Source organism: Ovis aries, chromosome 1 (genome assembly GCF_016772045.2).
Source record: "Ovis aries strain OAR_USU_Benz2616 breed Rambouillet chromosome 1, ARS-UI_Ramb_v3.0, whole genome shotgun sequence".
In the NCBI taxonomy this organism is placed as follows: domain Eukaryota; kingdom Metazoa; phylum Chordata; class Mammalia; order Artiodactyla; family Bovidae; genus Ovis; species Ovis aries.
In genome coordinates this window covers 58,535,811-58,552,261 of record NC_056054.1, presented here as the reverse complement: position 1 = coordinate 58,552,261, position 16,451 = coordinate 58,535,811, and the positions used below count along the sequence as shown (strand labels likewise).

The following is a 16,451-nucleotide window of genomic DNA, read 5'->3' as shown; positions in this document are numbered from 1 at the left end:
CAGAGACAGCAGAGTAAGCCTGCAAATGCTAAATGAAAAAGAAAGAGAAATTTAACTTAAATCTAGGCAGGTTTATTTTCCAGATGCTTTCATACGACCATATTTTGAGGAACTATTGATAATATACATAGGCAATTATGTTATATTTTAATTACCTTCATATTTAAATAAGAAATATATGAACTGTGCTTATGAAGTACTATTGTTTTGTGGTGTTTTTTTTTTCCTCCTACATATATACTAGGTTATATACATAAGTATCTCTCCCCTTAACAATCTATACCTTTTTCCTTCCAGGTCATCACTAGGATGATTAACCACCTGTCCCAGTAATGAAGCCATGGTACAACTCAACCATTTCTGGAACTCTCCTATTACATCTACCATTGAAATAGCAACAAAATTCTTTTTTTTTTTTTTTTTTTTTAATTCTGAAGTTACATCTTAAGAATGGAGTGACTTACTAATACAAATATAAATCAATCAGGAATAAAGGTGATAAAATAATGTTTCAATTCAAGAGACATCTTTATCATTATAAAACAAGAGGTGATAATCAACTACTAGATGTAAGCCTCAGAAACTAACATTTCTGAAACCAGAAATGAATGCTGAAAATATCAATGAAAATTCCTTAATTTTCTGAGCAAATCTTTTAATTACAAAGTATTTACAGCTACACCATTTAGCATAACTTCAGTGTTTTATAACTCCCAAGTCTAAGCCAAATGGTTTCTTTTCCAAAATTAATGAGTACAGAAAACACTTTCAGTACTCTGTTTACCGCAACTTCTACTAAAAAAAGATTTTGTCTTTTATTTTCCCCCTATGTTTGAGACAGACATAGACACCAGGTTAAAACAGATATCTATTTGGTTACTAGAAGAAGAAATGCACAAGCCAAACTCACCAGAATGTTCTAAATGATGAGAGATATTCATTACTCATCACTTTTTAACTGATGCCTTCACAATTGTTGTTGTTGTTGAGCTGCTAAGTCATGCCCAACTCTTTTGTCACCCTATGGACTGCAGTACGCCAAGGCTCCTCTGTCCATGGAAGTTCCCAAGCCTTGGGAACTTCCTAAAAGATGATGCAGTGACAAAGTGCTGCACTCAATATGCCAGCAAATTTGGTAAACTCAGCAGTGGCCACAGGACTGGAAAAGGTCAGTTTTCATTCCAATCCCAAAGAAAGGCAATGCCAAAGAATGCTCAAACTACCAAACGACTGCACTCATCTAATACACTAGTAACGTAATACTCAAAATTCTCCAAGCCAGGCTTCAGCAATACATGAACTGTGAACTTCCAGATGTTCAAGCTGGTTTTTAGAAAAGGCAGAGGATCAAATTGCCAACATCCGCTGGATCATCGAAAAAGCAGGAGAGTTCCAGAAAGACATCTACTTCTGCTTTATTAACTATGCCAAAGCCTTTGACTGTGCGGATCACAATAAACTGTGGAAAATTCTTAAGAGATGGGAATACCGAACCACCTGACCTGCCTCTTGAGAAATCTGTATGCAGGTCAGGAAGCAACGGTTAGAACTGGACATGAAAACCGACTGGATCCAAACAGAAAAAGAAGTACGTCAAGGCTCTATATTTTCACCCTGCTTATTTAACTTATATGCAGAGTAGATCATGAGAAATGCTGTGCTGGATGAAACACAAGCTGGAATCAAGATTGCTGGAAGAAATAATAATAACCTCAGATGTGCAGATGACAACACCCTTATGGCACAAAGCAAAGAAGAACTAAAGAGCCTCTCGATGAACGTGAACGAGGAGAGTGAAAAGCTGGCATCTGGTTCCATCACTTCATGGCAAATAGATAGGGAAACAGTGTCAGACTTTATTTTGGGGGGCTCCAAAAATCACTGCAGATTGCAGCAATGAAATTAAAAGACGCTTACTCCTTGGAAGGAAAGTTATGACCAACCTAGACAGCATATTAGGAAGCAGAGACATTATTTCGCCAACAAAGGTCTGTCTAGTCAAGGCTGTGGTTTTTCCAATAGTCAGGTATGGATGTGAGAGCTGGGACTATAAGAAAAGCTGAGTGCTGAAGAATTGAGGGTTTTGAACTGTGATGTTGGAGAAGACTCTTGACAGTCCCTTGGACTGCAAAGAGATCCAACCAGTCCATACTAAAGGAGATCAGTCCTGGGTGTTCATTGGAAGGACTGATGTTGAAGATGAAACTCCAATACTTTGGCCACCTGATGCAAAGAACTGACTCACTGCAAAAGACCCTGATTCTGGGAAAGACTGAAGATGGGAAGATAAGGGGACGACAGAGGATGAGATGGTTGGATGGCATCTCTGACTCAACGGACATGAGTAGAGTAAACTCTAGGAGTTGGTGACGCACACAGAGGCTGGTGTGCTACAGTCCATGGGGTCGCAAAGAGTTGTACATGACTGAGCAACTGAACTGAACTAAAAGCTCTCAAACCATAGAAAGCAAATGGCAATATTAGCTGGGTTCATCACTGGATTTTGAGAAGTGAAAGTGAAAAGTGAAGGTGAAGTCGCTCAGTAATGCCCAACTCTGTGACCCCATGGTATGCAGCCTACCAGGCTCTACCATCCACAGGATCTTCTAGGCAAGAATACTGGAGTGGGTTGCCACTTCCTTCTCCAGGGGATCTTCCTGACCCAGGGATCAAACCTGGGTCTCCAACATTGCAGGCAAACTCTTCACCGACTGAGCTATCAAGGAACCCCTGGATTTTGAGAGGGATGCTCCATTTAGAGAAGAGAGGCCACCATGAGCTGACTTAGATGACAGTTATTACTATCCAGATAATTTAATACGTATCAAAATCATCTAAGAACTGAGGGCTCTGTCAGCAACTAGGGTTTATAGTCAGCTGTTAATCCCAAAAACTCCATTCCTACAAGCCACATACTATGGGTACAGCTACATAATTCTTTCCCATATTCACAAACTTACCACATTGGTTTCAGTGATAAATAGTAAAACTGCTATACCATGCATGAAGTATGTCTTTTAAATACTGCTTTGGTACTAACACTCCCTGACTACTTCCAAACTAGTTGAAATATTTTTCCACTATAGAAAATAAATAATATATAGGTAAAACATTGTCCCTAACTTCAAGGAATTCTCCAAAACATAAAAAGATGTAAGAAATGACCCTTCCCCCCACCAAAAAAAAACCCATATGTGAACAAAGAAAAGAATTATAAACTGTTATGTGCAGTATAGTAGCCACTAGCCACTTGGGGCTATTTTAAATTAACAAACATTTAAATAAAATAAAAATGTATTTTTCCACATTATTCATATTAATCATTCAGAGGCTCAATAACGACTTGTTAACTAGTGACTTAGTCTACTGAACAGTGCTGCTACATAAGTTTAGAGAATTCCTGTTTAAATTAGAAGAAGTCTCCTTTTAAACATACTAGCTTCCAAAAGTTCCCTAAAGAACAAATGAAAATGAATAGGCAGGAGGCTGGAATATCTTGACATTGTTTTTAAGGAATTATTAGTAATATAGATTGGCTGAAGCTACAGGAGGAAAAACTGCACTCTGAAGTCAAAGTCTAAATTATATGCTACACTTTTTAGATCTTAACTCCGTGAAAAACGGGTCATAGAACTGACAACTGAATAATACACATATAGCATGTAAAGACAATGACTAACATAGATGTTCAAAAACTGAAAGTGTTAATTGCTCAGTTGTGTCCAAATCTGCAACCCTATGAACTGTAGCAGGCCAGGCTGCTCTGTCCATGGAATTCTTCAGGACAATAGTACTTCATAAGCACAGTTCATAGATTTCTTATGTAAATATGAAGGTAATAAGAATATACCGTTTAACTTAACTGCCTATATATAGTATCAATAGTTCTTCAAAATATGGTCATATAAAAGTATATGGAAAATAAACCTGCCTAGATTCAAGGTAAATTTCTTTCTTTTTTATTTAGCATTTGCCAGTTTACTCTGCTGTCTCTGTGTGTCTCCCTCCCTCTCTTTCCTTTGCTTTCTCTTGTCAATTTAGAAAAACATGTGAGTAAACTCTATATAGTAGAAATGTGTGCTTTTACGGTTTTAGCAGCTGAAAAGTATCACACTATATACATTAAGACACACTGACAATGATTTTTTTTTTTTTTTCGGCAGCGGGTGGCATAAATTGAAAGAAAGGGTAAAGAAGGGGAGGAGAGACAGGATAAAGAGGAGTTGAGGGCTTGGAGGATAGATGACATAGAGAAACTGAGAAGATAGAATGAGAACAGAGTTGCTGGTTCTAAACTCTCTTCAGTATGCTGGACTAACATTAAACAGCGTTCATTGTTAAGCTTCAAAATTATCTTATTGATGCCAACAAACACTTTCTTAATACTTTGCTCTATAACAGATTAGTAAGGATCCAAAGTAGCATCTAGCATTAACAGTCATAAAGTGGTTTCAGTCTGGAAAAAGTGTTCAAAATTACTGTGAGCTCTGCAGTAGGGAATGTATTTAAAAAGAAAAGTTAAATATGGGTTGTATCTGTGACTGCAGCACAATGTCAACTATCCCCGAATCCTTGCACTTCTTGTATATAGCATTTCTAATTTATAAATGAATCTCTGATCTGAAATGCATCTTGAAATGCATTCCAAGATACAGAATAGGTACTGGTCATTTAAGTTATTTATTTGTATTTTTCTTCCAAATCTATTTATTTCAAGTTGTTGAACTACATGTCAAGAATTATAAAGCAAATAAACATTACTTAGGAATATTTCCATTGACATATCTGTCCATGTGTTCAATTCTTCACTACTTCATAAAACATGTAATCTTAAGACACATCAGTGTCTATCTATATGTTTTACAATGAAGTCTATCTTCCCAAAAGACCAAAATATTATTTAAAATTTATTTTGTTATTTTTTTTAAACAAAATTTCCAGAAACATTTGTTTGGACCTTGTCAGAAGGGTTTCACTTTTACATCATTACATTTTAACTTGCCTAATCAGTCGAACAAAAGTACTTTATGTAAAATGATTCTTTTAGTTGCCTTAGCTACAAATCCCTACAGGATATTATAATTGAAATCTACTCACGTGTAAGTTAGGAATAATTATGGCCCCAAATAAAGAAAAACACAAAGTTAATTCAAATAGTCAGCTGCTGCCATTTAAATGCTTATGGAGTTTTATTGTTGCTTAACATTTCTGACTGCTTTTAAATGTACTTTGTTCTTTTAGTCTGTATTTAGTATTTTAGTACAAATAGAAATGGCATCAAGAAGCAAAGATTCACCAGCTGTTAGACTAGAGTCACACCTATATCCAATCTTTTGTCACTAAAGGTTTTCCACTCAATCTTTGCTATCAGTCAATTAACAACACAATTGAAAGAATGATGTGGCAGCTCTCAAAGGTAAGCTTTCTGGTAAATAAAGCAGGATCACAGAATCTACACTGAGTGCCATTATTGCAACAAAAGTAAGAGCTTTTGAAAGCTAACAGGGGTAGTCTCTATTTGCCTAAACTCTAAAACAAAGCTAAGGATTAAATGAGCTTCCTGTCCTAAGGAAACAAAAGGGAAAAGATAAGGTCTAAAACCCATACCTGAAGGAGGGGCTGCAAAGGCACGCCTCAGCTTTCCTAATGACTTGCTAATCAGTGTCAAGTGATAAATACAGTGAAAGTTTAAATTATTACCGTGCTTTTTCAGTCTTTCAGAGTTCTGGGTAGTTAATCATTCTCAAAATCATTTGTACTTTTAAAGAGAAATAATGACATTTTTATAAGATAGGTATGCCCGTGGCTGTATAACTTCTGAAGATTATCTGAAAGTTGCAGAGAGTTAGCAAGATTGGTCCTTCTGTAAGACATTATTTATACTTCAAACTAAAGTCAATCAGTACAGTTTTTAATGTTCAATAGTATCAATTTGAAGAGCTCTGAAATAAGCGATTTTTTTTTTAATCTTCATCAAGTAAAACAATGTTAGGCAAGATACTTTCAAGTATTTCTGAAATATTCTAAATGACAACCTCATGAGTTAAAAACATACATCAATGATCTGAGGCTAAATATTAAGTTCCACAAAAAGAAAAATGGATTGGCAATAACTAGAGTTTGGCAAAAGAATAATCTTGGCAGGACTGTTTCTTCATTAGCAAAATGAAAACTTTTACACTACTAACTAATCTCCAAGTTGTGATTTTAAGTCTAAAATTCCTCAATTCCACCAAAAATCTTTTGTAAAACTATTTTGATCTCTAAAATCCTATATAGAATTCTCTCTGTTTAAAATTTGCTGTGCACTTACCTTTTATCTGGCTTTAGAAAGCTAATGAACCTAATGAACTTCATGAATAAATAAATGTAATTTGTAATCTGTATTATCATAAAGCCAAAATAAATTAGATGAGTAACTTTATCTCTGACAGGAAAAGAAGAAAATCATTAGATGATCTTAAGTAGAGCTGTTTTTGATAACAGGTTTACATTCAATACTCTTTCCAACAGGTTTACATCCTTACTTTTATGATATGTCAAGGTAATACTGAAGTGAAAATGACAGTTCTTAGTTTTTGAAACACATTGACTTTGAAAAGTTAGTAAAGTATAAACTTTTCCTAAATTAATTAATAATATACACTTTGTAATACATGACTTTATAATGGTACTTTAAGTAATAACAGTTATAGTAAAATGCTATTTAAATGATGTTTCCAAGTAACAGAATGAAAGTAGGCCAGATCAATGGGGAGTAGAGGAAAATATGAGGGACAAAGGGTCAAACTGCATTGTTACTCAGGGATTTTTCAATACAAATCATCAGATAGAAGGTCAGTAGAAAGCATACAAAATAGGTCTAAAAGTGTAACAAAACGCAGAAAAGTTCAGTAGAAAGTTCCAAGGTAGCTTAGCTCCTTTTTTAAATAAAAGGAATTATAAAATTGAAAGTGATAATATTTTTATATTTCAATTGTGCTGTTAAGTAAGGTGTAAGACACAAACTTCAATTTGCAAAAGTAGAAATCACTGTCATGCATAACCTGATTCTTTAGACTAAATATTTTAATACCTAAAACTCCTTGATCCAGATGTCCTCTCACAGATCAGCAGCCTCAGGATCACCTCGGAGGTTATTAGAAATGCAGATTCTCAAGGACCATTTCAGATTCCAGAATCAGAATCTACATATTAACAGCTTCTCCAAGTAAATTAAGGAATTTCCTGCTGGCTCAATGGTAAAGAATCAGCCTGCAATGTGGGAGGACTTGGGTTAAACCCCTGGGTTGGGAAGATCCCCTAGAGGAGGGCATGGCAACCCACTCTATTATTCTTGCCTGGAGAATCCCCAGGGACAGAGGAGCCTAGCAGGCTATGGTTCATGGGGTGGTAAAGAGTTGGACACAACTGAGCAACTAAGACATCACACATAAAGAATCAGACGCAACTGATCAACTAAACAACAAAGTGAATTTGTATGTAGATTTAAATTTTGAGGAGCACTGGTATAGATAAAGAAGATTAAAAACATCCAGCAAGACCTCCCTGACATTTCTTCTCTTGTACACATCCCTTCCTGAACCTTCCTCTCCCTGTATCAAAATACACATTCTGTTTTCCTAGATGAGTCTTCCTGTCCTAGCACTGGATCCCATTTCCCTTCTTTCTGCTAGGGAGACCTGGGTTTGATCCCTGGGTTGAAGATCCCCTTAAGAAGAGAAAGGCTACCCACTCCAGGATTCTAGCCTAGAGAATTCCATGGACTGTATAGTCCTCGGGGTTGCAAAGAGTCAGACACAATTGAGTGAATTTCACTTTCACTACAAAGAATCAAAAAAGAAAACTATAAAAAGTACTTTCTTTAAACAATAGAATGCACTTAACCTGTACCATTTCTCTTTCACTTTACTTACAACTTTTGAATCAATCTGCCACCATCAACCACTTCACAGCATTCTGACATATAAAAGTGGGTCGCTTAAAATCCAACAAAGAGCTCTCTCCCACTACCAACAGCAACGCCCCATCAACCCTTTTTACTGTATTTGACTAAGTTATTAAGTCCCAGACACTCTTACTAACATATTATATTGATTCTAATCAAAACCTAAATTTAGTATCAGGCATATGTACTGCCTGGTTTAGGTTTTAGTACTACAAAGAGAAAAAGAAAAATCAGCAAGTGGAGAGATGACTAATGATTAATACAAACAGACACACACACACATTAGATAGGTATAAAGCAATATAAGAAATACTCTATAAATAGCCAGCAAAATAAAAGAGAATTTTACTTAATCATTTTTGATTAAATCCTTATATGCAAAACAAAACTCTACTTTATCTGAATCCCTCTATTGTTTCCACAAAATTGTTGTGTTTCTTGATATTCTAAAATTCTCAAAATAAAGATTATCACTACAGGATATTTCAAAAACTATTTTAATCACTAAAGTCCTATTTTTTGCTTGCCAGTCTCTCTCTCTCTCTTTCACAGCAAAAATTCCTTAAAAACAAACTTTATTAAACAGACTATGCAAAAACAAATCATTTCAGTAGCATTATAATTGGAATCAGAACAGTAACATTTTCATCCATAGTTCAATTTGTGTAAAATAAATTATGTTTTTCCCTCCTTTTTTAAAAAACTATTTTCCATTACCATTTTTTAATTTGGGTATGTCCCAAATTCATCTACTTTCTTATTTAAAATCTGATTCATTTCAAATGATTTAATAGTAGTCTATCCCCTTTAAAATTAACTGAAACCTTAGCTCTCACCTTATAACAAAGTTATTTCCTAATGATTAAAATTTTAAATAAAAGCATTTAAGAAACACAGGGAAATGCAAGTGAATAAACATTTAATCTCAAGATTTTTAAGTGGAAAAATAATGGAAGACTTCAGAGAAGAAAAGAGCAAAATATCAAAAAGTTAGAAAAGGGGAAAAGGGAATAAATGAAGCAAATCAAGTAAAATATTGATAACTGTTACATCTATGGCTAGTGTTATTTTATAAAATTCTTCTATTTGAAATTTTCTTTTAAAATTAAGCAATATGAATTAAAAGGCAAATATAATTTTTATAATAAAAATGACAAAATGATATCATCAAAGAATTTTAAAAATAATAGCTATAACAACTTACACAGAAAAATTGGGAAAGGTAATGAACAAAAAATTCACATCAAAATTACAGTCAATAAGTAAATCCAAATAAAATGGAAAAAAAAAATAAAATGTTTTTGTCCTCACAATTATCTCTCAAATTGCAAATTTAATTTACAATAAGATATTTCTTTTTTTTTACATGACTATTAATTCTTTTAAAAATGTGAAATCAATGCCAGTAAAGCACATAAACTGATATTTCACAGATTAGTAATCAAAGTGAACATGGGTATAACCTTTCCAAAAACTAGTTTGGAATATATACACATGCCTGATATAATAATCAGAGTTCTAGAAATTCACTCCCAGAAAATGAGCAAATATGATGAAAAAATTTATATAGATATTTAATTTACTTAAAAGAAATTTCATTCAAACGGCCAACAGAGAGGGACTATTAAATCAGTTTTGACATATACATGATAAATTACAACACAGCTGTTAAAATCTTTTATCTATATATATATAATGACAAGGTAATACAAATTATGACAATAAAGTAGAAAATCAGTATATGGAAAGGAAGAACCTCATTTTGTTTTATATATTGCAATTTTGTTTTATCATGTGTTTTGGGGGAAACAAAGGGAACTGTATGGTGGTTAGTTATATTTAGGTCCTAGAATTATGAACAGTTTTAAATTCTTAACTTTCTTATTTTCTATCCTTTCTCAATGAGAATGTATTCAGGTGAAAGGGAAAACTTCTAAGAAAAATAAACCTTCAAAGCAAGAACAATGGTGAACATAAAAGTCAAATTCATAGAGTCCCATGCTGCTAAGGAAGGACTGTAAATGTTGTTTGGGTTCCTAAAGCTCTAAAGCTCTGATATGGAATTCCCTTCTCAGCCTTACATTTTAGCCAAAAGATCCCAGGGCCAAGGCTAGGTATTCTCCTGGAATCACTCCTCTCAAGTTGACAAAGGAGTTCAAGAAAAGGGTTGAAAGATGTCATGAGATATTCACTAATCCACATTGATGTCTAATAAACGTAGGCTGCACGGCTGTCATATGTCATTCTCTGTCATTGTAGGAGGGGAAAAGAAAATAAAGAGTACCATAGGGTACCAAGCATATGTTTCAGTAAGACACTCCCTTAGTAACGTGTCAGATAAATAGTTCTTAGAGAAACAGCGGCTCTACATTAATACTCATATGTGCTCAATCATTTATATTATCTTATTCTCTAATATCACAGTACATAAAAAAGTGAAAAGGTATATTAATTCCAAAAATGAGGCAAGAGATTCATCAAAACTGAAATTACTTCAGAGTAATGAACACAATTACCATTCAGCAAAATTAAGGTGCTCTATATGCCTCCTATGCTTTTAATTAAGCCACCTTTAATTACTATTGATTATTTTAAACTATAACAATAACTGTGATAAATGTCTAATGTGAATATAAAATCAATATTTCAAAAATTCACTTTTGTATGGACAAATTTATGACCACTTTACTTTAGCAAATTACTTCATAATACATTTATTAAATAAATTAATTAAAGATTTATTAAATAAATTTAAAGATTTATTAAATAAATTAAACAAATAAATCTTTGATGCAGTCTTTCCAGTCAGAACACAAAAGTTTGCAAAAATTAAACAGCCAAGCAATAAAGTGTTATAGAGGTATGTTGCGTGGCTGTTGTGTGTAACACACTGATTTATAACACTTTTCCACCAGCAATAGACTTATTAGTGAATCAACAGAGATCATGGACAAATTAACCTTTTCCAAATACTGGAAAAAGAAGCAAGAGAGGATTAATTTTAGAGTGGAAAAAGAGAAGAAAAAGAAAGAAGAAAAAATATCAACAACCAAGCACTAGAACTTAATCTCCATGTATATTAAATATGCATATTTGGACACTGAATATTGGTATCTAAAAATCACCAAAGTATATTCCAAATTAACTTTCTTAAAGATGCTAATGTTTCCAACAAATAGTAATCTTTTTTTTTTTAAATTTTGAGTCATAATCAGAATTGGTAAAATCCTAGTAGGAGTACTCTGCAGCATTTGGTTTTTAAAAGATCAGAAGCAATTTAATATAATGTGTGAGTGGCATTAATATTTATACTTTTGATACAGAATTATATCACTACTTATGTAGAAGAAATCTGCTGCAAATGAATTAACCCTGCACACATATAACACAATAAAGAATATTTAAAGTGTCCTAAAGAGTCAGACACGACTGACTGAACTGAACTGAACTGAAGAGCAATATAGCTAGATACTTTCTTAAGGAATAAAGTCACACTCATCTGCACTAAAAATATAAATCAAATCTTTAAAAAATGCTTTGTTTCAAATCAGTGTTAATTTACATAATTTGCAAATTTAAAAAATAAGATGATATTCGCCGTGCTGTGAACACAGATATGCTGTACAATTCCTATTAATTTAATGGGAGTTAGTTTCATAGGAGTGATACAGCCAAATCCCCATGTACCTTTTTGAAAATTTATCTCCTAGCTTTAAACTAATCACATATTCTGAAATGAACAAAAGTAGTCAATTTTGCTAGACTGGGAATCTCAAGTCCCTACAGTAAATCAATTTAGTATTATCATGGCAATGGCTATGTAGTGAATCCCAACAACAACAAAAAAGAAAAAAGTTATAACAATGAGAAGAGACAAACTGAAGCAAGGTGTTAGAAGTGTTGAAAATATAACATTCACCCACAACAGAAAATAGGTTCTATTTTTTTCAATCTCAAGTCAATTTTCCACTTGTTTTCTTTCTCAGTACAAAGTTTAAAAAGAGGAAAAAAAAAGAATCCCCTTTTGAAGCCTAAAATTATGCCCAAGGAGCCTGATCAGAGGGATAAAGAATCATATGAAAATGTACAGATAACTGGTTACCACTTCTGAATCACAGTGAATTAAATCATAACTCTTTCTGAAAAAACCTTTTAAAGTTAGTTTATATCCACACCCATGTTGCCATATACCTTACCTCAACCACCCATACACATATACTATCACCGTGGTTCTTAATTGTGATGCTGAGCTACATCAGCCTCATCCCAGAAATTTGTCAGAAATGCAAATATGTGGGCCCTCCCCCCAAGAACTTCTAGGTGATTCATCTGCTCCTCAAGTTTAAGAACCACTGCAGTACTTTATTCCACATCCATGCTATTTTCTGTGATGTTTTTTTCTCTACTACCATGCTCATGATTGTCTTTACCAAGCTTGTTCAGCCCATATTGAGGTTCAGTTCATATTGAGTGAATCAACATCAGCTCAGGCTAGAAGCATTTCCAGACACATACATACCCACTCAACTACCCTTTATCCCAATGCTTCTGAAATATCACCATCATGGCACTTATCACTCTATTATTACAACTGTTCAAAGCTTTCAACTAATGAGACTATGACCCTCTTTAAAGATTTATGCTATTCGTGTGATGGATATAGAGCGCTTTCCATAAGTCAGGCATTGTTCTAGTCACTTGCATGTTGATGAATAACAAAAGATCCTTGCCCTTGTGAAGGTGACTTTCTGTGTGTGTGTAAATATAAATTCTGAACAGCACATTATATGTATGTACCAATAAAAGAATGAAAGATTAAAAGGAATAAATAAATAGAGGTCTGAAAAAATATTTATGGGCCAAAACAGGTTTTTAAAATTCGTATGTGACCCCTAGATCAACTTTTTTCCTGCCACCTAACTAGATCCTACAGCCAAACGTTTTTTACTGAGAGATCATTAACACAAAAGTCACTGTAAAATGTTATTAGAAAAATTAAAATATAAAAGCTGCTAAGGTACTATTTCTACAGCTATGTTCTTAAATTTTCTTAATGTGTGTGTGTATATATGTATGTATGTATATAAATATTTGAAGCTCTATCTGGCATATCTGGCATTTATACCTGGCATAATAGTTTCTTTGAAATAAGGATAAGCAACAATATAATCTGAGTTAATTAACTAAAATTTCAACTAATAAAATCTAATTACATACTCACTGCATAAAGAATTCAACCTGATATCCATATTGCCTCCTTTGCTGAAGAACTGCTATTATTTGTAACTTGTCACTCTGGCAAGCCTTCATATATCTTGACTTATACTTGCTAGGGCTCCATTATATAGCATAATTTAATTCTCTGGGACACAAAAATTCAATTTACTTTCCTACTTTCTGATACATGATTCCACAGTGGGTTACTAGTCTTATAAAAACTGGCAAAAGAACCAAAGCACAACAAAACGTATTTTTGAAAGGTTTGAGGTTAGTTCTCTGGGAGTAAAATAAATTCTTAAAAAAACTTAAGAGTATTTTCTGGTTTTTTATAATCATTTTTCTTGAAAATTTTAAACATAACTTTCAGAAATACACAGGAAAGACTTGCAAGGATAAACAATAAAATATTGTTCCTACTTTGCAAAAATCAGTAAATTTTAATGGATGAAACTTTATTAAACAGTAGCTGATAAAAAAAATGGAGACAGCAATATAAGATAAGCTAATTCTAACAATTAAACCTTTATACAATTAGCTTTTACCATGGTAAAACACACAAAAATAAACTTAGTGATTTGCTCTTTAACATGACATAACTATAATATATGCCTGGACTGAGAACAAATATGTAATTCCTCCTTGCATATTTCATATACAGATATTATATGAATTAACCTTTCATATACAGACATGAAAACAAATCTAAAAGTATGTTAAGTCTTTAAAATCAAATACTAAGGTAAAACACTTCTGTAAACAGAAGAAAAGAAAGCCTTGAAAAGGAAGGCATGGTCCCTGGCTGAACACAATACACAGGCATTTTTGTTTGTTTTTTTAGTCTAAATTAGTTACTACTACTTAAAAATCTAATGTCTGGTTTCTACTGAAAAATCCAAAGATTGGCAAAAGCAGGCTAAATACTGGAAAGGCAATCATGGGTCCCCCGGCAAGCACTTTCCTGCCTGATGTAGACCTCCAGTAGTTATTTCAGGTTTAGACCTCCGCACAAGACCATGAACTCCTCAAGAGAAGGGACCGTGCCTTGCACATGTCTGAACCCTAAACAACTGGCTCAATTTAGTCACACATGAGGAAAAAGTAAAGAAACCACCTAAAAGCTTTATCTGAGTTTATCAGCAAAGATTCAGGAGCTGACACAAAAAAGTGCTCATTTCTGTAAGATCTAAAAAGGTAACAATCACGTAAGGGACCCAAAGAAACTCAATGGCTAAAAGGTTAATTTTATATCTTCTTTCCTGTGCTCTCATACCTAACTTTGATAGGTTTTCTCTATAGGTGTTCATAGAGCATTATCTGCTGGCTGGCAATAAAGGTCTATCATGTCACATAAAACTTTTTCTAAGACAAAACCATGTGACACCTGAACAATGTTGTTAACAGTGCGGTGTGCAGTAACTGTGTGTACTCTCACAGCTAGCAGTGGGTTCCTCCCAGGTTCTTTTTACCTGCAGGAGGGAACTGCTTCAAAAGTAACACCCCCTGGCCTCATGTACCAAAAAATGAAATTCTCTTAACAGCAGATATGAATCCTGACCTAATAGGTGACACTAGAAATAAAACCGCAGTATCTCATGAAAAAGTCGCTAGTTTGCTAGCCCCCTGCTAAGTTAAGCAACTGTGTCAGTAAAGTGGTCTCTATCTTGATTGGAAATTTTTTTATTATGTGGACTAATGAGCCATTGATCCACACCTAGAATCTTTTTAAATGTATAAAAACATTCAAACATAACAGCACGAATTCAGTTAGTTTCCTCCCCACCCAAAAAAACAGATGCAAAACTATCCACGAAACACAAGATATGCATAATTTCAAGGCAGAAATTGATATTATTAACTCAGTTTCTGCTCATTGTTTATCATTACAGTACTATTCATTCAGACACTACATTTTAATGTTAGATTTGATGTATCTTTCAATTCTGATGTAAAGAGCAATATCTTCTGAAAATAAAATACTAACCCATTTGCAACTTTCATGTGTGACATAAACCCAGGAGAGCATTATTTACTTCCTGAACACAAAAGTTCTTATTTCAAAATTTTTCTCAACTTGGTTACTTACCTAAATTATATTATTAAGTTATATCAATATACTGAAAGTAGGGGCTAGAACAGAAAAATGGTAACATTTTGAAGCTTATAACAAAGACACTGGAATAATAATCTACTATCTATTAGTTGATAGTATGCCTCTTTTTTCCCCACCTACTATTTTGTTAATAGGTATAAATGGGATAGGACCATTTAAAAGTACATAAAAAGCCAATTTTAAAATTCTAAGACATTTTCTTCAAGAATACTTAATTGTGACAAAAAATCCATTACATTTTACATGCATTTCTCAGAGATTGTACATTTCTTTCACAGATTTTACATATTGAATACAATGACTACCACTACCAACTAGCCATAAAATTAACATATTTTAGTGCTACATTAACTTCTGACCTACTCTGTAAAAAAGCGCCTGAAAGAATGTCATTTTCACATGGAAATAATATGTAAGATTAAAAAAATAATGGATACCAGAAAATCCATATAGTAATTATGGGTTCAATTAGTTCATTAACCATCTAAGTGCATTCTTTTCTTCAAAAATCAGGTCTGTCTTCAAAATATGAGAAAGGAAGCACTAATGAAAAACAACTTTTTCCAGAAAATTAAAAAAAAAAATTATAAGTTTTAGAACAATGACCACACACTTAAGAAGCAGACAAAACTAAAGACAAAATGAAAGAGTTATCATGAAATATTTTCAATTTTACTGGAAAAAATTAGCCAATAAATATAAAATATATACCAAAGCAAAGCTTTTGGTTAGTTCTCTCAGATTATTTATAATGATTATATTTGTAAACATATGTAAAATATAAATTTAGACTTCTAGCACTTTCTATAATACACAACTATGTAAAAAAAATAATTCAATCATCAGAAAAAGAATTATGATATTCAGGAAATCTATTTAATGCTTAATTCTAAAATAACAAAAAATATTCATTCTAGTCACTCCTATAATATATTAAAAAAAGACTGAATATTTTAAGTTCTCCTGAACTTAAAAAGTAAAAATTTAAACTGTATCTTACCTTCTGTATTCGGTAAGAAGCTGATTATAATGATAAACCACAGACTTCGCATTCTGCAACCAGAAGACACCATTATTGATCCCTTTAAATATTTTCTTTGTATTCCTTAATGAATCTAGTTATAAATGCCCAGCTTCATCGAACCCAGCAGTCTGCATCATTGATCCTCATAT

At 33.2% G+C, this 16,451-nt stretch overlaps 1 protein-coding gene and 1 pseudogene across 50 annotated transcripts in view; both read right to left on the bottom strand.

Annotated features, from left to right (window-relative positions):
• The window catches only part of ADGRL2 (adhesion G protein-coupled receptor L2), a 314,635-nt gene that overhangs the window by 155,891 nt on the left and 142,293 nt on the right, over positions 1 to 16,451 (bottom strand). For all 50 annotated transcript variants that reach the window (XM_060400389.1, XM_060400447.1, XM_060400359.1 and 47 more), the window contains one exon: positions 16,279 to 16,451. In XM_060400389.1, coding sequence (XP_060256372.1) covers positions 16,279 to 16,351 — 73 coding nt within the window. In that variant the 5' untranslated portion in view covers positions 16,352 to 16,451. The remainder of the gene's footprint in view (positions 1 to 16,278) is intronic.
• The window catches only part of LOC132657964 (large ribosomal subunit protein eL22-like), a 117,756-nt pseudogene that overhangs the window by 66,268 nt on the left and 35,037 nt on the right, over positions 1 to 16,451 (bottom strand).